General features: G+C 41.5%; 3 protein-coding genes across 5 annotated transcripts in view; 1 reads left to right on the forward strand and 2 right to left on the reverse strand.

The window, feature by feature from the left end:
• The window catches only part of LOC109520687 (uncharacterized), a 28,335-nt gene extending 20,119 nt beyond the window's left edge, over nucleotides 1-8,216 (forward strand). For 2 of the 3 annotated variants that reach the window (XM_019878082.1, XM_019878084.1), the window contains 9 exons: nucleotides 198-307; nucleotides 1,641-1,982; nucleotides 2,053-2,152; nucleotides 2,714-2,845; nucleotides 3,475-3,561; nucleotides 3,758-3,856; nucleotides 4,450-4,491; nucleotides 5,699-5,731; nucleotides 7,122-8,216. In XM_019878082.1, the coding sequence (XP_019733641.1) occupies nucleotides 198-307; nucleotides 1,641-1,982; nucleotides 2,053-2,152; nucleotides 2,714-2,845; nucleotides 3,475-3,561; nucleotides 3,758-3,856; nucleotides 4,450-4,491; nucleotides 5,699-5,731; nucleotides 7,122-7,152 (976 nt within the window). In that variant the 3' untranslated portion in view covers nucleotides 7,153-8,216. The remainder of the gene's footprint in view (nucleotides 1-197; nucleotides 308-1,640; nucleotides 1,983-2,052; nucleotides 2,153-2,713; nucleotides 2,846-3,474; nucleotides 3,562-3,757; nucleotides 3,857-4,449; nucleotides 4,492-5,698; nucleotides 5,732-7,121) is intronic. The other variant, XM_019878083.1, reaches the window with a different exon arrangement.
• On the reverse strand, nucleotides 8,141-13,164 carry LOC109520688 (glucosaminyl (N-acetyl) transferase 1). Its single transcript, XM_019878085.1, has 6 exons — nucleotides 13,127-13,164; nucleotides 12,828-12,871; nucleotides 10,637-10,962; nucleotides 10,061-10,154; nucleotides 9,276-9,680; nucleotides 8,141-8,881 (listed from the first exon to the last, which is right to left on the reverse strand). Exons 3-6 carry the CDS (start codon nucleotides 10,954-10,956, stop codon nucleotides 8,393-8,395), a joined length of 1,308 nt encoding a protein of 435 aa, XP_019733644.1. The 5' UTR covers nucleotides 10,957-10,962; nucleotides 12,828-12,871; nucleotides 13,127-13,164; the 3' UTR covers nucleotides 8,141-8,392.
• Nucleotides 13,165-19,885: 6,721 nt separating this feature from the next.
• Nucleotides 19,886-22,759, reverse strand: tmem167a (transmembrane protein 167A). Its single transcript, XM_019878027.1, has 4 exons — nucleotides 22,672-22,759; nucleotides 21,795-21,904; nucleotides 20,879-20,913; nucleotides 19,886-20,756 (listed from the first exon to the last, which is right to left on the reverse strand). Exons 1-4 carry the CDS (start codon nucleotides 22,672-22,674, stop codon nucleotides 20,686-20,688), a joined length of 219 nt encoding a protein of 72 aa, XP_019733586.1. The 5' UTR covers nucleotides 22,675-22,759; the 3' UTR covers nucleotides 19,886-20,685.
• Nucleotides 22,760-22,761: the final 2 nt, after the last annotated feature.

The raw sequence follows: 22,761 nt of genomic DNA on the forward strand, positions 1-22,761 counted from the left end.
CGGTCCCGAATGGTCCCCCCCATCCCACAGGTGCACCCTGCCATGAAGACTTACTTCATTTGTGCAAAAAATGTCTCAGCCAGTTGAGCGATTATGTTTTTATTCCTTGGCTTTTGCGGTGTCTTTTTGTGTATGCTGGTCCTGGCGATAGTGGTGGTTGTATATGTCATGGATTGCGTTTCTGTGCCTCTGAGCAGACGACAACACCACGAGGACCACCCAGCAGCAGGGACGACGACTTCGACAACTAGGATGATGATGAGGGGGACTTCCAGTGAGGAAGCTGAGGATGCAGAGAACAGGGAAGGTATGGTTATACACAGCTAAAGTTGTGTGAAGCTGTTACTGTCCCTTTAAGAGACAAATAAGCACCTCTCGCAAATAGACACCACCACTTAGACCTGCTTTCAGATCATCTAAAGTTTAGTCTACTTTCATCCACTTAATCAGTTCGGCCGGGGGTCCAGCATGGGACAGTACAGTCTGTCAAATTCCCAAACACGCTACAGAGGTTCGCACCTGCAAGAAAATAAGTCATTTTTGACCCCAAAAATGCTAACGAGAAATGTTGTTCCAACAAAAAAATATTTGATTAAACATTTTACTGCACCCTTTTTTGGGGAAGCTATTTTTTTCCTTTAAGATGATCAATGCCGTAAGATTTGACTTAACTTGAAAAAAAATCAAGTGACATAACCAAATGTTCTGTGGTGTGACATTTGCAGGTTATTTTCATTTAATCCAATTAAAATTTCTTTGAAAAAAAATAAACTACAAAAACTCTGGATAATTCTTCAAATTATGAGCATCGAAACACTTTGTAACTCGTGATGTTCGTTAAACTAACATTGTGGCCGGGTTAAGGCTCAATGAGAGTGGGTTGCTGGGCAAGACGCTGCTCATTTACCGTCCCCAAAGCTTGACTGCAGGATACCCTTTTTTGGGGAAGCTCTATTTTTTTCTGTTAAGATGATTAATGCCGTGTCTGTAAGATTTGACTTAACTTGAAAAAAAATCAAGTGACATAACCAAATGTTCTGTGGTGTGACATTTGCAGGTTATTTTCATTCAATCCAATTAAAATTTCTTTGAAAAAAAACAAACTACAAAAACTCTGTGGATAATACTTCAAATTTTGAGCATCGAAACACTTTGTGACTTGTGATGTTCGTTAAACTAACATTGTGGCCGGGTTAGGGCTCAATGAGAGTGGCTTGCTGGGCAAGACACTGCTCATTTACCGTCCCCAAAGCTTGACTGCAGGATCAACTCTCCACCAGTAGAGGGTACTAATAAACTTTGAAACGTTCATTGGGAGTTTGAAAAAAGTTCACAGTTGGATATAAACTGAAAATGTCTGCTTGGAAGATGACCGCCAATCTATCTTCAAGGCAGATATTCTGTTTGGACCTATTTTTGTGACCAAATTACACTCTTTTTGCCCCGCCCTACAGATTCGCTAACAAGATGCAAATTGGAGGAGCGTAATATTCATGAGCACAAGAAAAATCAGCTTTTTAGGGACTGTTTCCAGGGTGCGCATAATATTTAGAGTGTGTGTTATTCTCGAGAAATTACAGTAGTCAGCAGCAATATATCAATTAATAGTTTCTCTAAGCTCCCACTTTCCTTTGGAGCAGACCCTCCTTCCTCTGCAGACGCATCGAGCTCCAGTCAGAGGCGTAAGTTGTCGGCGCCGCCAATGAACGTATCACTGGAGCGCAGCGAGGGCTCCCTGCTCTCTGAGGATGCCCTCGACACAGACGAGGAGGAAGCGGCTGTGGACACCGGAGACGACCTGGACGTGGACATCGAGGAGCTGGACACGTCGGAAGATGAGCGTGACCCCACCGTTCCGCCGGAAGGGGGCCGCGAGGGCCACGAGGAAAGTCGACTGTGGAGGAGTGTGGTGATCGGCGAGCAGGAGCATCGCATCGACATGAAGTGCATCGAGGCCTACAAGAGGGTCATCTCGCACGGAGGTGTTGACGCGCACATATTCGCAACCTCTTGATGCCTCCCATGTGTAACGCTCGTGATTTTCTTCGTCAGGTTATTATGCCGAGCAGAATGCCATCATCGTGTTTGCAGCCTGCTTCCTGCCTGACAGCGACTGTGATAGTTACAACTATGTCATGGAAAACCTCTTCTTGTAAGGAAAACTTCACTTACTAATACTGCACTTTGAAAACTGCTGGGTTAAAAGTTAGCCAAATTGGGTGAATTTTTGAAACCAGCACTGGATCCAATATGGGCTGAAATGAAAATTTGTATATTTTATTTGTATTTTTTAGTTTTTTTTGTTCATGATAAATACCTTGTTCCAAAAATTTTCGAAGAATATTTCACCGATCTAAAATAGCAAGCAGCTTCAGTTCTTCAGCCCACCCAAATCCAACCTTCAATCCAAAATATTTAACCCAACCTTGGGTAAAATTAACCCAATGCTCACACAATCCAACCCAGCGCATGTGTTGCTACCTTGACATTTTTTTGTGTTTTATTTATTTTTTTGCTTTTGAGTATTACTAAAGTAATGCCCTCCCATGTGGGCAAGGGGAGCCACAGGGGCAGATGCAATTTTCAGCCTTGTATTTGAACACCAGGAGGATTGAAAAGCAACCATGCAATAAATGAAAAAAACACTCTGCTGCCTAAACACCCAACCCGACTCCAACTCCTGACGTGGTATTATTATATGTGTACTGTGTAGGTACGTCATAAGCACCTTGGAGCTCATGGTGGCAGAGGATTACATGATTGTTTACTTGAACGGCGCCACACCTCGCCGCAGGATGCCTGGCTTCACATGGATGAAGAAGTGCTACCAAATGATTGATCGGAGGTGACAATTTTTTTTCCCCATATATTGTGGCTTTAACCTGTTGTTTTTTTTTTTTTTTCTCGTGGAACATCAACAAGTTAGGGATTCTAGCCTGGGTTAAGATCGTGGTTTCAAGCCAGGCTTAGGGTATTAAACAAGGGTTAAGGTTTCAAATTAGGGGTTTTTGAGTCCATTGTGGTACCTTCCTTCGTTCATTCTTACCCTCTCTTATACTGTCTTTTGATCTCCCTTCCAACCGTCCTGCCTTCCTTCCATTCTGCCTTCCCTAATTCCTTCATCCGTCCTTTCTCCCTTTCTTTTGTCTCCTGAATTCCATCCTTTGTTCCTGCTTCGTTTCCTTTCTTCCTCCCTTTCCTCCATTCTTTCTTGGATTTTTCGTCCTTCGTTCCTTCGTTCATCTCTTCCTTCATCCTGTTTCCTAACATTTTTCGTCCTTCGTTCATCTCTTCCTTCATCCTGTTTCCTAACATCCTCTTAATTTGTGTTCTGGTTGATCCACAATCATCCCAGCAATGGGACTCGGGTTGCCGTCACCATTTGAAGCTGTTCACTTAAGATCCAGGTGCTACCTACTGTATTCTGCTTTAGGCTCTTTGTCTGGTCTCAATGATGATGTTTACTTCTTGCAGGCTGAAGAAGAACCTGAAGATGTTCATCATTGTCCATCCTTCCTGGTTCATCAGAACACTGTTAGGCATCACCAGACCCTTCATAAGGTTCATTGTGTCTCTGTTTTTACTCTATTAGTCATGGGAAGCGATCAAGTGCAAAGGTTTCTGTGCTTACTCTAGTTTAGTTTAGTTTCCTTAAGTACGGGGCGTGAACACTTTTGCCAACTCTGGTTGATAGCCATTAGCCAATCTACAGTTCTCTACGCTTATCAAAACATTGTGTTTTGTGTGTTGTGTTCAGCACCAAATTCAGCAGTAAGATCAAGTATGTGGGCAACCTGCAGGAGCTGGGACACATCATCCCCATGGAGTACGTCCACATTCCGCCCAGCATCATTAAGTGAGTTTTTGTGGGGACGTACCTCCCCGACTGAATCCACCTCTTCATGCCACCACGACCACCTCACAATTGTAGAAACCATCAATACTGTACAAAAAACCCCCAAAACAAAACGTAACAACTGTGCCATGTATATCATCTAAAGCGGTCCAGAATCAATATTTATCTGACAAGAACACACAAAAGGTTTTGCTCTGACCTACCAGACCTAGGATGAGAACATGCTGACATCACTGAGGGCATGCACTTTGACATGAGGATGAATTTGAAATCAGTCTGACCGGGAATACTTTATATATCAGCTGGCACTATCAAATCTGAAGCCCCCCCCAAAAAAAAAAATCCTACATCCACATACATGTACTGTACTGATAACCACGGCTCCCCTGAAGGCCCACTCGCACTGGTTAGTATACACCAACTGGCCACATTAGGTACACCCTAAGTACCCCCCGACACCCAACACAATACTTTCTGCATGCATTTTGTTTTGAAAATTGGAAGATCATCCTTGCGGGCAAGTGACAAAAAAGGCCTTTGGTAAAAATCTCACTTTGTCTGTTGAGCTTGATTTTCCATGTCCCCTTTACAAGGTATGACCAACAGAGGGCGGCAAACACATTTGCATGCATGAGGTAAAAAGCACCGAGCAGCCGCCGGTCACTGTACTAACCTTCATCAGATGCAGCCACACACCAGTTCATTAACGTTTCTAAAGTCCACTTGTTACATTTGTGGCTTTAAATCCTTTGCCTTCTCTGCTCACTTGGCGGTTTGTATGTTGAGACGCGCCTGCCAACTGTTCGCAAATTCCTCTAGTTGCGTTTTCTTTGCCTGGGTTGTTAGTGAAAGTTACAGAAAGTCGTGAATGCATGTGCATGTACGGGGTGAGTAAGATGAGTTTGAAATGATATGAAGGTGATTTTCCAGCATAGGTTGTGGTCCATTCATTGATTAAATTATTAAACTATTCACAATGATGGTGTTCCCGCTGTAACGGAATTATCCTTTTTTTTAAGCGATTGTTTTTCTGTAGGTTTTACAGTGTACTTACTGTAATGCCCTCACATATGGGAAAGGAGAGCCACAGTCACCAATGCACCTTCAATTCATTTATAATTGCCAGGACAGCACTGGAGCATGTGCTGCTGTCCACCACAGCTCACGCCTCAGACATTCATATGCAAAGTTGCCCCACCAGGTCCCGCCTCTTAAAGGCACATGTATATACACTGACACTACAGTACTGTCTTGTCCAGGGAAACCAAGACAATAAAAGTCTTTGTACAACGGAATTTATTTCAGTTACAGTTGATGGAGAGGCAACATTTTGCAGATCTGTGATGGAGTCACTCCCCAAGCAGTGACAGTAGTTTCAAGTCAACATTAGGGTCCAATCATGACAGATTGTGGATTAATTTCCCTCGACCGTGTCATTGCCTGGAAACCATTGCGCCACGCACTCTTCTGGAACTTTTCTATGCTTAAACACCCTGAGAATTCCTTTCTGTTGTTCTTTGGAATAATTAACCAGTTTTCTCAATTTTGCCTCCTTGTTCTTAACTGAATCCTCCTTGCTTGTCAAGAGTTTTCTTTTTTTTTTTTTATCGTTACAGCTGCGCTTCCTGCTTTTGTCCCATCCTAAATGTAATGCAACTTTTATGTTTTAGCTAAAAATAACAACAACAAAAAATCATCTATACTCCACTTTCCTGCACCCTACTCATGTGGGACAGTCGACACGGACTACTAATCGACAAACAATAATGAGGTCTCCCTGAAACAAACCCCCCACCTCATTAACCTCTCTTCTCTGCCCTCTATTGCAACGCCACACACCAGGCTGGACTCAGATTTAAAGGACGCCTCAGGAAAGTAAGTCTACATAAGCAACAACATAATACACGGTGGTATCATGATACGATACAGCATTTGCACGATTATTGCTTGTTTAAAAGTAGCGGCACGGTGGGCGACTGGTTAGCACGTCCGCCTTACAGTGCAGAGGTGCAGGGTCCAATTCCGGCTCTGGGGATTCTTGTGTGGAGTTTGCATGTTCTCTTGGGTTTTCTCCCACATTCCAAAAACATGCATGGCCTACTGCCCAAAGACAGGTGGGCTCCAGCACGCCCGCGACCCTTGTGAGCATAAGCGGTTTAGAAAATGGATGGATGTTAAAAAGTATGACAAGGGCAGTGCCGTGATACGGTGATAATCACTCTATTGGGAGAAAACGACAACACAGTAGCTATGACAGAAAACAATATCTACGATATGTTACTAAAAATATATATTGAAACAACAACAACAAAAGCATGATAGTATATAACTATCATTATCACTACGTACAACTATACGAGGCGGCCCAGTGGTCCAGTGTTTAACACGTCGACCTCACAGTGCAGAGGTCATGGGTTGCCTACTGCCCAAAGACAGGTGGGCTCCAGCACGCCCGCGACCCTTGTGAGCATAAGCGGTTTAGAAAATGGATGGATGTTAAAAAGTATGACAAGGGCAGTGCCGTGATACGGTGATAATCACTCTATTGGGAGAAAACGACAACACAGTAGCTATGACAGAAAACAATATCTACGATATGTTACTAAAAATATATATTGAAACAACAACAACAAAAGCATGATAGTATATAACTATCATTATCACTACGTACAACTATACGAGGCGGCCCAGTGGTCCAGTGTTTAACACGTCGACCTCACAGTGCAGAGGTCATGGGTTCGATCTCGGCTCCGGCCTTCATGTGTGGAGTTTGCATGTTCTCCCCGGGCCTGCGTGGGTTTTCTCCAGGGACTCCGGTTTCCTCCTACATTCCAAAAACATGCATGGCAGGCTGATTGAACACTCTAAAATTTAAAATCCAGCAACCCCCGCGACCCTTGTGAGGATAAAGCGGATCGGAAAATGAATGAATGAACAACTATACGAAAGCCAAAAGGAGCACGAAGTGGGCTGTGGGGGCAAAACGGGAGCGTATATAAAATTCTCCTTAAATAAATGCTTGTCAGATATCAAAACAATTTTGATTGGAATTGATGACAGAGAAAGCGAGAGAGAGCGATTTTAATTTTTGGAATAATTATAAATGAAGAAAAACAATGAGCAGCTGCAAAAAGGACACTCTCTTTCCAGAGCAAAAGGCCGAGTGCTTGAGCACCACCTCGGGCCTATGTGCGCACGCGCCGATGTACCACGATGCTGTTGTTATCCTGATCTCCATTAATCATTATCTTTTCCTGTCTGCCAGGTCTGACAGAAAGAGAAGTTTGGCCATTTGACAAAATGAGAGGTCCACTTGTGGCTGCCCATCTTCCCGCCAACGGTGAGGAGCTTTCGTCGAGGCTTCGAGAGAGAACCACGTTAATTTGTACGTGGAAGGGAAGGTGCTTGCAAGTCTGCACTTAATGAGGTTTACATTGGAATCCATTTATTACTGTGTATTTACCACTTGACTAATATGCCTTTTCTTTCACTCTACTGTATTAGTAGCATTTCTGACCATAAATAACGTCTCATGCATTTGAACAATGTCGGAGTTTACAAAAAAAAAATCCATACAGACACACGCACACAATAAATCTCTGTACTGTACTTATCGATAGACTAATACGAGTCATTGACCAAGCATCGCTTTAAATCAGGGGTGGTATGACTGGATTGACTTTGACTGGGGAAAAGCCTTCCCTGTGGTAGCGTGTCATCGCAAAATACCGCCAACGATACCACGATACCACGATACAACGTGACGTATTGGAAGAATATCATCTACGATCGATTTTGATATCTGGGTAATTGAATGTAAAAGAAAAACAATCGGACAGCTTTAATATAAAGTGGAGGCAAACTATGTGCTATACATGACAATATCGACGAAACTAAATAAGGGAACATCGTACACAAGTAATATTAACACAGTAAAGTTAGTATCACGGTACAATTCTGATGCAATAATCCGTTTTTGGAATAAAACGTACAATATATGTAAAGAAGGGAAAACGCGTACAGAAAAAAAAAAAAAAACTGTGACGGCAATGTGAATATTGATACCTGTGTTGTCAAAGACAGTTTTGTCCCACCCCCTGATTCGAACCTGACCACGGTCAACAATCTCAAATGCGGCTTACTCTACTAATACATTCTATCACTGTGAAAGTCTTTGGGGTAGCAAACTAGCACTTGAATGTGTCTGCGGTGACTTACTTGTGCATGACCTTCCCACGCGTGTGTGCATGTGTGACCGAAGAATTGTTTACGAAGTCTCGTGTGTGCGTTCCACACTTTTATTTGGGATTCTGCCGTCATCTTCGTACTGTAAAATAAAGAAAAGACTGCTCATCCCTTGTCGAGTGTGTCTCTATGTTTTATTCGGTATACGTAGCAATAAAAAACAAACAAACAAAAACCCCCCCACAGACTGATATGAGTTAATTTGCAGGCCAGTGCACCATCAACATGATTTGTGCTGGCCGTGACGATTGGTCTTCTTGCAGATCACTGTAAATTCAGCAGGATTTGCAATCAACCAGACATCTGGGCGAGTGCTCTTTGTCGCAGGTATTTTTCCAGATAGTACATGGCGACAGGGTCCGTGTTCGTGTCAAACTTGTTGGCAAAGAGGTGCCGCTGCCTCAGCATCCACTGCAGGTCGCCGACCCCGTACACGCATATGGCCCTCACGTGGATGCCGTTGCACGGCGGGTACACGGCGTGTATGGAGGCTCGCTCGCCCTCGTGATGTTGCCACTTGACCAGCCGAGCCAGGGCGTAGACGTCGCTCACATCGTACTTGGTGCTGGCCCACATGGAGCCGGGCACGCCAGGCATGCGCTGAACAGTCGCCCACAGGAACTCGTCGGGGCTAAATGTGTCCTTGGCCCACTCTATGAGGGCCAGGACACGCCGGTCCTCTAGAACACTACGGACGAAGCCCCGAGTCACCACAATGTAGGCGTTCCCTGACAGGATGGGCAGTTGGAAGGGCGGCGGCTCCTTTACCTTTCCCACCCCCTGACACAAAGGGAAAGTCAAATTGTTCCATGTTTTATTATGACCCAACAACCACCACCGCCCCTTAAAGGAATGAATGTTGTGTTTAACCTGGTTTCACCTTACAATTGAGAGCACATTCTGGATGTCAACAAATTGTATTAGATAAATGAATATTCAATTATCGGACTTAAAAAAATATTTTAATAATTGTAATCTAAATAAATTAACAATAATTTAATACAATAAATACAATCTTCTTCTTCTCCTTTCAGCTTGTCTAAATAATTTAATACAATAAATACAATAATAATAATATTTTTTTAGAATAAACAGTTTAAATTTAGGAACTGTCAAATTCACACAAAATATTACTGGTCGAGGTACAATGCTATTTCTACTTCTACAGTCTAACCTTGATGCGTCCATCCACTTCCTGGTGAACCCTCTGAACCCTCCACATCTTTTCCTTGGGCATCTTCTCCGACTCCAGGCTGTTGGCGCCATTGAGCGCCCGAAGCGCCCGCACCATCTCCAGGTTGGTCTTAAGGGGAAAGTCCTGGCCACAGAGGTTAATGAAGTACTTCCACGCCACGCCTGTGCCCAGCAGCTCGGACATGCAGTTAAGGTCGGCCTGGACCCGGGACCAGCCGGCGTAGACCACGCTCTCTCGCCGGCTGGCCAGGAACACATTGGGGAAGCAGGAGGCCACGGCCGAGACTGCAGCCAGCACTGACGGCGACGCCTTCAGGTCCACATGGATGCAGTAGATGTTCTGAGGAGCGTAGATGGCCCGGAGGAGACGCTCGAAGTTCTGAACCTACAAAAGAAACGGGGTAGATGGACTTCTACAGTGACACCTTTATTTACCGAATAAAGTTGTCTTCTATCTGTCAATCTATATTTATGAATGAAATAAGATGACATTCACCACATATGTCCATAGAGTTTGCCAACCTGCGCCTCGATTATATCTGCCAAAATTGCATTACATCACCTGCACCACAACTTAGACCTGCTCCAAGCTAGCCTCAATTCTAGTCTACTTTTTTTTCCACCAAATTATCAGCTGTGCCGGGTGCGTGTAATGAAAAGATGCCCTTGGTCCACTGGAATACCCGGCGAGGCACAACACTGTCTGCCAAATTCCCAAACACAGCAAATGAGACCTGAAGATGTACGAGTTTGCTGTCACCATACCTTGTGATGCACAACCATGGAGTAAGCCAGCGGAAAGTCCTTCTCCTCCCAGCTCAGGGGGAATGTGAGATACTTCCTGCTTGACTTGAACTTCCTGTGGTAGGAGAGAGACTCTGAAAAATATTAGAACAGTTCTTGGCCCACCGTTGTGAAAATCAAATTTTTTTGACCAATTTCTGCAAAAATTCTGGTCACTCCAAAGGATTCACATACTTGTTCAGGTTTGTTACTAACATGAGAGCCGTCAGGCTGCAAGTCCGTCAAAACAAACAAACAAACAAACAAAAAAACCCCAATGTGGCCTCGCTGTTCCTATATCCTTGGATGGGGGGCGGGCGGTACAGAATATACGAACCCTCACCTGTAGTCTTTAGTGGCGTTCACGTAAAATTGGTCAAGGACACTGAGGCGCTTGCGGAAGTCTTTGGTTAGGGGTTCAGGTTTGTTACTGACATGAAAGCAATCCAGCTGTAAGTCTGTAAAAACAAACAAACAAACAAAAAAACCCCAATGTGGCCTCGCTGTTCCTATATCCTTAGATGGGGGGCGGGCGGTACAGAATATACAAACCCTCACCTGCAGTCTTTAGTGGCGTTCACGTAAAATTGGTCAGGGACACTGAGGCGCTTGCGGAAGTCTTTGGTTAGGGTCAACAACTTGGCCTGCTCCAGTGCCTGCCGCTCGCCCCGCAAGATGGCAGAGCAGTTGCACGCCTTCTCCGGGCTGTCGTCATCATCATCATAGTCAAGCCAAGTGTAGCGTCCGAGGATACCTGGAGTGGGATTCCAGCCCACCTTGAGAATCCCACTGATTAGTGAGAGCATACAAAGGGTGGCCAGCAGGGCGGCCAGCTTGAGACACAAGTGATTGCGCTGTCCCATCTGGCTCAGCCACATTGTCAGCTGTGAAAACGACATGGACAGTACATGCTAATAATTTTCAAATCATAAAGGAGTGATTTCACAGTTTTTAAAAAAAACAGTGGCATTTTAAAAATTTGATTAAACAATGTTTCTAAATCTTTGTATTTTATAAAACATTCTGAAATTATTCTTTTTTTTTAGATAGCAACCAGTTCATGGTGGCCTACTCCATGAAGACAGATGGGATCGTCTCAAGCACGCCCGTGGGCCTCGTGAGGATAAGCAGATTCGAAAATGGATGAATAGTTATTCATTATTGCAATTGAGATGCAAGGATTATGGGTCACATTTTTTGGTGGAAAGTGTTTTGAAATTATTTTGGTTATATTGTCCATATGATAAAAATATGGCATTTGAACAGGGGTGTGTTAACTTTTTATATCCATGGTTTGAGAACGTATAGTCTGCTGTACAACATACAATAAATATTAAGTGAACTTGATTAAAAAAAAAGTTTAATCAGAGCACTCATAAAATGAATTACCAACTAAATTCAAGAATATAACAAATTTGAGTTACGATCAATCATAGGCCAAAGAGAACATTAGTTTTTGAAAATGGATTAATACTGCATACTTTTTTTTCCAAAGTATAAATGGGGCTTTTTTTTTTTTTTTTTTTTTTTTTTATGAATAAATCAGTCTGACCTTTGTGTCTTTCTGCTAAGTGTCTGTTTGGAAGAAGTTGTCCTCAACTTTTGAACACTTTCAGCACCGATGACAATACCGAACACTTCCTGTCAGCTTTTTTTCAAAATAAAGTTTATGCAACAGTTCATTTATTATGAACGGCTTGTTCTTCTTCTTAATTTTAGATTTTTTAAAAATTCTATCATGTGAATAATTTGTATAATTACTGAAATATTTGGTTTATATTTTTGTTATAGTATATGCAGTCTATTTTCCAATTTTAAAATAACAGCATGGTTTTCAATAATAAAGAAAAAATACAATGTTCCTCTAAAAAAATCTTTAACATGTATTATTTATTTTACATTTATTTTCAAATGATAATTTGATGCAATGAATAAAAGTATACTAATTTAATTTGCTTTAAACTTAATCCAAAAGGTAAAAACAAGTTTCAAAAATGTTTATTAGTATTTAAAATCTTCATAATTGAACAAGAATATAATGACTTTGACTGAAATAAATTTTGATTGTTACATTTTTAAATAATGTACATTATTACGTTTATTTATTCATTTTTAAAAAGCGTAAATTGTGTATTTACATCGACAATATTTGAGACGAATCGTATTTAAAATAATTAAGTTCCAAAATCAATATAATTTGGACGTATATTTTAAACGGTGACCATTCAATTACTTTTTATTTTTTTAACATGAAATAAAACGTGGATTGTTCAGGTGCATTTTAAAACGGATCACTGCCGCCTCCCTGTGCTTAATTCAAGCATCAGCAACAAAAAGGCTTTTTGCGATGTTCTTTGTTCAAAACGTCTCAACATTTTAGGGTTACGACAGAATATTCGAACCAGACGCGAAAACTCATCCTAATTTCATTACTTTGATTCTAATGCTGTGGAAATCCCCGCTTGTTGTCTCTGCTTCATATTAATATTGTTGTCGTCATGTGACTTAACTTTTCGAGGAAACTCCCCACAATTACGCACCAAAGTGCCACAAATTGTACTACTGAGTGTTGTGCAAAAAAAGTTTCCTCTTGATGAGTGACTCACGAACCCTCCTCAAATCATGTCAGTGACATTTCATTGTGAGTCACAGCAATATGAGCTGTTATATGGCCAATGTTAACGTTCTCAGTTTAGTTTTTATATGATTGGTGCATCCTTCTGAGCTGAGCCTTCCGTGGGGTGCTTACCTGAACCTTCACAAGATCAAGAGGTGCTTGCTTCTGCTGGAACTGCCTGAAAATGTGATGGAAATACAGACAGTTTTCAGGACGGTTTAAAACTCCCTCTTGGATACTGTTAGCGAGATCCCACAGATTAGGGGTGCCCAAACTTTTTGGACCAAAGATCGACTTTTCGATCAACCAACCCCCCGCGAACGACCCGTTACCGCACACGCACATACACACGCACGCCACGATGAGCAACAGCCCGACACGGAGGCATGCACGCACTTTTGCAGCATGTTAACTACAGTAGCTCACACTTACCGTTTTAAAGTGCTTCCCTCGGCCCTCTAGATTCCTATTCTTTGTCCGTGCCCTCGGTGAATTGTACACGAAACAAACTCTGAATGAGAATAATGATGATGATAAAAGATACAGCATGACAGCTCTGATAACAAACTGCAATTGCAGACTGCTGAGCGCTGACAACCTCCCGGGACACAGGTCACGTGGCACTGTAGGTTAAAGATTTACCTGCTTTATTTTATTTTATTTTTTAATACTTTTTGTGAAAATGAGACTGATTGGATAATTAGGGTGCCGTGCACATCAACACAAAAAAATATATTACCAACATGCACAAAGACACACAAATGGTTGTTTGTTTTTTTTTCTCCTCTACACCCCTCGCGATCGACTTGGGACAGTCCGCGCGTGTGTGTGTGTGTGTGTGTGTGTGTGTGTGTGAGTGTGTGTGTGTGTGTGCGTGTGCGCGTGCGTGCGTGCGTGCGTGCGTGCGTGCGTGTGTGTGTGAAAGTCAATTAAAGAGATCATTTGAGCCTATTGGCGAACATCTACTTATCAGGCACAGCACAATCAAGGTTTCTTCTGTAATTCATTTTTTTGTGCTCCAACTTATTGGCAAGCAGAGGCACTGGTATTGTTTTTTTAAAGTCCCCCAAAATGGCCCATATGTTTCTATTAGTCATTTCCCGATCAAGCCTAAATGACTGGGTGTGGTAAATGATCTATTGCAGTCACATGCTTGCCAAGTCATTTTTTTTAAATATCAAATCTGTCATACTACTGTGGATGTGGCTTCAGATGTGGAAACACAATAATGTGACTGCAAATTATCATGACTTCGAACAAACAACAATGGTGGGGGGGGGGGGAGATATCAAAGTGAGACATCCCGCAAAGTTTGGCTTGAACACAAAATCCCAGATTCTGCTCACCAAAAGTGGCCATTGTAATTCTTGAGAAAGCTGTCTTTTGCATGCTTCTTTGTTCATTTAGTAGCAACATTTGCATGAATAATCAAAGTGTAATTTAGGCTGTCTTTAACAGTCTCAAAAGGAGCTGCTGTGAACAATAAACATTCACATGAGACGCAGCTCAACAGTACCAAAAACAAACAAACAAACAATGTGATGCTCATTAGCAGTTCATTTAATTTAAACATGTTACCAGGCGTGGAAGAACTACTCACACTCTCGGTAGCTTATGGAACATGCTCATTCAAGTGGCGCTGCGCTGCTCCTTCTTGTGTCCATTCCTTGGCCAACAGATGGTTTTCTATCCATCCATCCATTTTCCAATCCGCTTTATCTCACAAGGGTCGTTTAGGGTGCTGGAGCCAATCCCAGCTGTCTTCGGGCAGTAGGCAGTGGACACCCTGAACCGGTTGCCAGCCAATCGCAGGGCACACAGAGACGAACAACCATCCGCGCTCACACTCACACCTAAAGACAATTTTTGAGTGTTCAACCAGCCTGCCATGCTTTAGAATGTGGGAGGAAACCGGAGTACCCGGCGAAAACCCACGCAGGCCCGTGGAGAACAAACCCACACAGGCCCATGGAGAACATGCAAACTCCCCACAGGGACAGATGGTTGTATGAAACAGAAAGATATACTTCATTTAGATTTGATCATCAAAAACAGAGGAATACAAGTTGCCAGTTGTTTTGGCCGAAGATAAAGAATATATGCCTGTGAATCGTGTCGTATGCTCTGCCTTTGAATTTCACTGACATCTGGGGCAGTTTTGTCCAGAATGTTACAGAGGGCAAAGTTATTGAACCACCTCATATCCACCCCCCCTCAGATTCAGATGATTTCTGAATAGCAAGGCGTCAGAGAGTGAGTAATATTTACAAATGGGAGATGTTGTGATATTATTAGTGGCCCGGGCCCTGGATGGATTGCACATCGTGTGTGGTGTGAAATCAATCAGAGTCTCCAAAAGTCATCCGTCACCCTTCGACTTCCTTTTACAAACTTGAATAACGCATTTGAAACGAAACATCTTGCAAGTAATTAACAATGATGGATTGTAAATTCAGACGTCATGGAGGCCGTAATTATACTGACTAACTTGTGCCAAGATTGGGGAGGAAGATAAAACATCATGAGTCTATTTGATTTCTGGAAGCTGGAGTTGTATAAAAATCGCAGCCATCATTTGCAACAAGCCAAACTCATATTTATTCCCTCTCGGTTGACGATTTCCTAACATGATACGTAATTAACATGATGAAATGATCAGGGCCATCATTCAATGCTGTGTTTTTTAACCATCTAAAAATAATACACACACAAAATAGATTATGAATTATATATTGTTTTTTAAGAGAAACATGTAAGCATGGCTTTACGTACCATATCAAGTAATTTCACATTTTACACATTGCATCATAAATGTTGTTTTTGTTGTGATCGTAAAAAACAAAAATAAAAAAATATAAATCACACGAGTCACAGATAATGAACGCCTGTGAGTATTGTTATGCTATGTCTGCATGTGTTGCTGCACCGTTTGTACTCAAATATGAGTTGTTTAAAGGTTTATGATTTACCACGATACGATGCTAGTTTAATTAGCCTGTCTATGGGGTTTCAAAATGCACGTTAGCATTAGGCTAGCAGATTTTCAAAAGACAAGTTACGTGGTTTTAATCCTCATGTAATTCTCTTTGCTTTCGGTTTTATTAAACTGTAAACTTCAATTGGGAGTAGCAATAAACGACTTGAAGCACGCACACTTCACTTCTTTTTGAAGAAATGTTCACTGACAATGCAGATTCCTAAGACACTCACGTTGGCATTTTAAGGCTTGATGTATGACTGTGGAGCAATCATATTGAGAGGTTCTTCTAAAATGATGGTCTCCTTCATTGAAAGCTCCCTAGACATATTTTCAGTTAACAAGCTTTCAGGCATCCAATACTTTTTAAACATTTTGTCATGTCCAAAATTCAGGGTGGATGGCAAGGTAACGCTTCCATTCCAGCAAGACTCTTCTTCCCAAAGTGGGTGTGTTATTTTCATTTCACACCATCAAATGCTGCGGTCATACATGTGTTTTGCCCGTGGACCGTCAACTTCATTGCTTGGTTACGTCAGCCAAGCCGCCAAAACAACCCTAACAATGGAACCAGTGTGTCAAAGTGCCACTTCATGAAAATATGAGCAAATTATACCCGGAAAGTTTCAACTTTTTCATGAAGACTCATCATTTCCCAAAGTGTGCTTTGTGGAATCTGGGCATTGCTGTTAGTTTTTTTTTTTTAATCGAATTCTGTGAGCACCAGACTTCTAATTTGTAAAAAAGGCAATTGCAGGCACTTGAAACGCAGTGAATCACAGTCATGGTCAAGTGACAATTTCCAAAGTAAACGTGCTCATAAAGAAGCAAGAACCCACACAAAAGTCAATACAAACAAATAAATAATGTGTATTGTTTGCTATTGTGCAAGTGGTTTGTAGAACGGTGCCGCATCATGAAAAAATGGAAAAGAGAGAACACCACCATGGTAGCAGAAATTAGCTTGGCGATGTTATTTCTGCCGAGTCATGCTTCTCTCTTTTTTTTTCCTCCTGTTTGGCTAAAAACATGAAATCATACTGAAATAAACCTGATTGAAAAATTCCAAAACCAGGTTACATTTAATATCTAAACTGCTCATCAAGAGATAGGGACAGGAGACGAGATTTAAGAGAATTTTAGATGGCGCAACTTCCAAGCGTTTGTTTTTCCATCATCTCTTGGTGTTCCTACATGGCGACCTTGAGAAATGAAGTAAAAGAAAGAATTTTTCCACCTCCTGTCTGGAAAACTGCCTGATAAATTCCAGAGGCCGTGTTTGTTCTCAAGCTTGAATTGTACTTTGGTTTTCCTGGAAGTGATAGAGAGACTGGTTCATAAAATGAAAATCATTTTGTTGACGCGGTTAAATATTATACTAGAATACAGTCAGTTTTATTGTGACGAGTGTTACATGGGAGTCTTTCGACCTGATGAAACATTTACAGTATATCTTCAGGTTTGGGGATTTATTATATGTGATCAAAAAAAAAACAAAAAAACTCACTCATCCAAAAACCGCCCACGCCCCTCAAAACCACCCCGAAATAAGCCCTCACACCAAGGCACCCCAAAAACTTTTTTCCTTAAAAAAAAAATCCTCTCACATATACACATTCCACTTGTACCTGAAACACCTTTCATTTTCAGGTGGCTCAGAAAATGTTTTACCTTTGAGTTACCTGAACCGTTATTGATGTATCGGGCAGACGTATTGACATTCACGGCAATTTCGAGAGAAGTTAACATGATTTTAGAACGTGGGTTCCATTCCAACTCTACTCTCCACAAAAAGGCTTGCACCATGATTCAAGTTGGAAGTGTTTTTGCTTTTAAATCTTGTCTTCTTCGCAATTACAATTCTAACCCAGGCCCATGATTACTTCATTAGCTTAATATCGCACTGCCGCAAATAAATGGCCACTGACATTGACCTTGGACGGCTTTGTGGACCCGCCTTTTAAATGAGAGCGTGTCCTGACATTTTCTGCTTTAAAAAAAAAAAAATCATGCGCACATAACAGAAACAAGCAAGCTATTTTTTGCGGGTATGATTTCGTTAATAGGAACATTTTGTTATTGATCGCAGATATACTTTAAAATTTTCATTCTCTCAACGTACACATGAAAACCTTTTAAGCCATCCAAGTGAAGGCCTTATCCAATAGCCTCCCATCCTCCTCCTCTTTGGAAACCGTGTATGAGGAAGTTTGGCTTCAAATGAAAAAGCCGCCGCCCAAACTAATATGTCATCCAGGATAGCAGTAAACCGAGAAACCGTTTACCATTCACATAAACCAGGATGATAAAAATAGGCCGGGATACATTGGATAAATAAAGCAAAACGTTGGAACGTTCACGTCATGAGCCAGACTTCTATCCTCTCTTGTGGTCCGATGCTTGTCATCCACATCGCCTTTACATTCTTCAGGCCTCCTTGTTCATCTTCTTCGAGAAAATGAAAAATAAGAGACCGGCATCCATCGAGGACTCACACACACACACACACACACACACACACACACACACACACACACACACACACACACACACACACTATATATATATATATATGTTACCTCATGTTGTACGATGTCATTAATCATATTGTTGAAAGTGGTGATTGACTTGAAGGAGTCATTTCACACTTTGAAAACAACCGCGAAAATAATACAGCTTCGCCTATCTGTTTTTCCTCCAACCGAGATTTCAAAATACCTAAAGAAGCATGCAGATTATTCACAATTCACACACATTGAAGGAAGGCAAAAAAAAAAAAAAAAAACTAATCTAAATTACACAAATTTATTTGGAATATTTCTTGAAAATATTGAAAATACAAACAAGGGAGGGGAAAAAAAAACATTAAAACAATTTATGTTGTTTTCAGCCATGGTCCTGAACCGTAAATATGCAAATTTGTATTTTATTCATTTCCAACACTCAGGACACGTTGTCACCTCAAGAGCACAGTGCTGCCTTCAATTGTATTGCAAGACAAATCCACATTGAATTCTAAACGTTTTGACCAAATGAAAAGAACAGAATTAACTCACTACCCTGCATGAGTATTCACTAATTCCGATGCCAATTCAAATACGTGGCATTTTTCTTGTTGATGAAACAAGCAGCATTCCGAGTCTATCTCAGGCGCAGCGCCGATGAAAGCTCCCGTATCTTTTCCCTTTCTTCATCCACAGAGACATTTGGGTGGTTCATTGACACGAGTATCTCTGCTGACCCAAGATAGGAACAGATGTCTGAGAGCTTCCTGCTTCTCTGTGTCTCCTGTGCCCGTGTCGTGGCCTGATAATCGCCGTTTTACCGGCAGGCATCACTTGAACTCGACCTGGCGAGGCCCGAAATGAAGGCAGGCCGACATGGCTCCCTAACAAGGCACGGAACATCGGGGGAGTGATGGGATACGGACACTCGACAGTTATCAGACTATCGAAGGTGAGCGAGTCAACAAGTCTTCCTCTTTATTTAGGCTTCGTCACGACAGGGGAAAGAGGAAATATTTTGTCTGGGAATGCATATTATCTGCTGATTTATCTTCAAAGTTGACTTGCAACTGACCGATTGCAAGAATGCTGCCATTTTAAGTCCAAATAAGGAACTACAGGCACATCTCAACTGATTGGAACATTACTTTGCAAAGTGTTACATGGGCCCCCGACAGTGCTATGCGGAAAAAAAAAAAAAAATCAATGACCAGGTAGTCGAAGTAAGAATGTTTAACTTTTAAGATCATGACATTTGCTTTTTTAATCTGTTTATTGAGGGACATTTTTTTTAACTTTTATGTGCAATTGCAATACATTTCATTTTGTTGTTTTAGTTTCTTATTTTTAAAACTCAAATCGCTGCCATTGACGGCTCTACACGTCAAAAATCAATTGAACTGGGCTGGCAATAAATTTGTTAAGTGCAGTGTTAATGATTCAAGTGTACATTTACATACATACAGGATACATAATCTATGATGAATTGCCTCAACATTCGGGGCGCTTGCATAATTTAATGCGATCCAAAACAAGAGCCTATTACATCCCTTAACAATTAGCATGCATTGCTGATTCGGTGGCTCATTTCTCTGCTTTTATTGTTCAAGAATCGTAAAAAATAAAACATCAAGCAAATTAAAAATGAGAACTGAACACTGCAGTATCCTTGCTAGTTTGGTAGGTTAAAAAAAAAAAAGTACATTTAATGTGTGGCATTGACTTTATTGTGTTTGAAAATACATTGCCAATGGAAAAACAAAAAGACAAAAGAAAAACGGACGTTTACATGGAATCACCATCCCATGACGATCATGTTCTTTTCTAACTCTTGTGTTGGATCTCGTATGTTAGTACGGTTTGAGTGGAAGATACAGTGGCAACAAAATAAGTGGTCCTACTGCGCATGCGTTCATTTCTGTGTCCCGATAACAGTCGTCGACACATTTGAGTGTTGAAAGGAAGATCAGTGGGGAGGTTATCACAAAGCCTCTCTCACTGCAACAAGCAAAGGGCTTTGTGCGCTGGACATGGCTCTCCATCGTCCACTTGAGTCTGCTTGTGGAATATGACGGCGATTTCTCCGATCAACAACGGGGTGGTGATGTTCACAAAACACACGCCTTCGGGCCCAACCAAATCGACAAATGCTGCAATTTGAAGCATTTCAATGAAAACTGAAATACAAAAGATCCTATCCCCTTATTTTTTTTGGACAACTGTTTGAGGCATGTGGACCGCTTGACGTCAGATATTGATTTTTAAAAAAAAAAAATCGATTCTTTCCTGACGGTGCCCCACCCACAAGGATCCACAAGAATGGAATAAGGATTGCCCTCCACGTCCACAGGAGAATGAACGTACTCTGGTTCATGGCGACAGAGAGTGAGGGCATTTTCCTCTTAGTACATTATCCAACAGCTACTGGAGTTCTTGCGGTGCTTCTACAATAGCTGTCATTGTCCATGTTGTTCTTGTTCTTGCCGTTTCCTTGGTCCTTTTTGGATGTCTATTGTAGGAAGAGGATACTAAAGGCCATGATGATACAGCAGCAAGCTACCCAAGGACTCTTCCGCTCACCTGAAGCAGAGGAATAATATCAACATCCCTCCCACTGTTACACAACAACTGATTCCATTTCAAATCTGATTTGATGCAATACGACGACTGAGACAATGTGTTAGGAAATAAAACGGTCTCACCTATTCTGGCGCATTTCCAGAAAATTCCGAGAAGCCTGAAAGAAATGATAAAGAACTAAAACCACATTTTCCTGTTTAACTATTTGCATGTGCCTCACTGAACGACTCACAGATGAGCCAACAAACAAAACAGAAAACTCATCTATGGTTTTCTGTTCTCATAGAGGAATCTCACGGATCTCCAACGCAGCTTGATATCTACCACTGTAGAAATGATTAAATCTCTACTTAAGACTCTTTTCTAAACCCACACATTGGTTTCGAAACCCATTTTTTTGGTCTGTTTTACTGCCGCTTCTCCTCCATCCTCCACCTCTCTTCAGAGAGAGGACTAAGCGGTGGTGTTGAGTCTTGACCAGGGGATGTTAATTATTCTGAACTGATTTGGATTAATGGGCTACCAAGAATAATAAGAATTTCTTGCTATGACTCTTGGTTTGTCCCGTCAGGGCTCACCACAACAACTCACATGAAATATTTGGAACCGTTTTTACATGTCCATGACAAAAGCCACCCAGTGCAATGATATCAGAAAAGATGCCTTGAAATACATTACTGGTAGTTGCATGCATGAGATAATCTTAATTTAATAGTTCAAAGTCAGATAAACTATGAGGGGGATGAATGGCTACCTTTAAAATATTTGTCTTACGACAGAGGGTTTCCCGAAAGTCCAGTGCACACAAAGATAATCGAGACAACTTGAAGCCTGATTCATCTGTTCCGACTCAAGTCGGCAATGGCTCTGTTATCTCGTGTCACTACAAAGAATAGGGGGTGTAAAATTCTGGGAATTCTATGACTGGACAAAAACATCCGCTGCATGTGTCTGACTGTTGATTCTAATCTGCCCTAGTATTATACAGTATATAAGACGCCAACGATGGAAAAACAAGCACATATATTAGGAACATACCCGGTCTTATTCTTGTCCAGCAGGCTGGGAGCCAGCGCTCTGATGTAGGCACACGTACATATCAGGAGAAGAATCACCATGAGCAGTGACTGGAAGTTGAAAATGGCTGACTGCAAAATGACAAGAAAACAATATAAATTGAAACATGATTCGGTTCAGCTCCACAGCTTGGAATAAAATAACAAATTAGTTGATACATTAAATGAATATAGAAATAATATTTAGGGTATATTCACACTGGAAGCGATTGCCATTTATTTGACATTGATTTAAATCCTCACTCATTCTGTCCCACACCACAAATTGACAAAAAATAATTCCCTGTAATGTAATAATGCGTATACAAGTAATTTATAATTCAGATTTGCCTGTATGATCAGAGATAGTGCATTCAAATGAACTTTATCTTCACACTCCTTGCATGTGCTTTAAAAAAAACTGTTATTAACAAGAAGAGATCCCATACAACGATGGTGCATGTGGTGGAAGCGTCCTCAATGGGACTGTTGCAGCTACGTGGCACAGAATACGCAACGGTGCTGGCAACCCATCTCTGTCAAGCCGAAAGAAATCAAGTTATACACATGAGTCATGATACTACGGTACGACGAGTTACAAGGTTGCGATCAACGCTGGTTGGCCATGGTTCAAAACCTGCAATGTAAAGTGATCATTTGCTTTTATTTACTTGGCCAAGTGTTTAGCAGGCTGGCTAACGCTAGTCGGCTATTTCAATCCAAAACCGTGCAACTATGCATTATGTTTGAGTGCCTCAGTAGGGCTGCAACAGGGACCTAGATATGCGATTACACTTTAAATCCCGATTAAAAGTATCATTTAGCGAACACAAGCGCTTTGTGAACAAAAATATGCTTACCATTTTGACGGTGAATCAACGCCACATAACACTTCCGGGCTTGCAGAATCTACGTGTTTGACGTAATGACGCAGTGCGTGTCTCGTCACG

This window comes from Hippocampus comes, unplaced genomic scaffold (genome assembly GCF_001891065.2).
Source record: "Hippocampus comes isolate QL1 unplaced genomic scaffold, H_comes_QL1_v1.1 scaffold13, whole genome shotgun sequence".
Taxonomy (NCBI): domain Eukaryota; kingdom Metazoa; phylum Chordata; class Actinopteri; order Syngnathiformes; family Syngnathidae; genus Hippocampus; species Hippocampus comes.

Excerpts from the sequence above, each read along its gene's own strand:
- LOC109520688 (XM_019878085.1), bottom strand. The coding sequence starts at position 10,956 with ATGTGGCTGAGCCAGATGGGACAGCGCAATCACTTGTGTCTCAAGCTG. Across the intron at positions 10,155-10,636 it reads AACGCCACTAAAGACTGCAG|GAAGTTCAAGTCAAGCAGGA; the intron begins GTGAGGGTTTGT and ends CTCCTACCACAG. Across the intron at positions 8,882-9,275 it reads AAGTGGATGGACGCATCAAG|GGGGTGGGAAAGGTAAAGGA; the intron begins GTTAGACTGTAG and ends CCTTTGTGTCAG.
- tmem167a (XM_019878027.1), bottom strand. Across the intron at positions 20,914-21,794 it reads CTGGACAAGAATAAGACCGG|GCTTCTCGGAATTTTCTGGA; the intron begins GTATGTTCCTAA and ends CATTTCTTTCAG. Across the intron at positions 20,757-20,878 it reads CTGGAAATGCGCCAGAATAG|GTGAGCGGAAGAGTCCTTGG; the intron begins GTGAGACCGTTT and ends CCTCTGCTTCAG.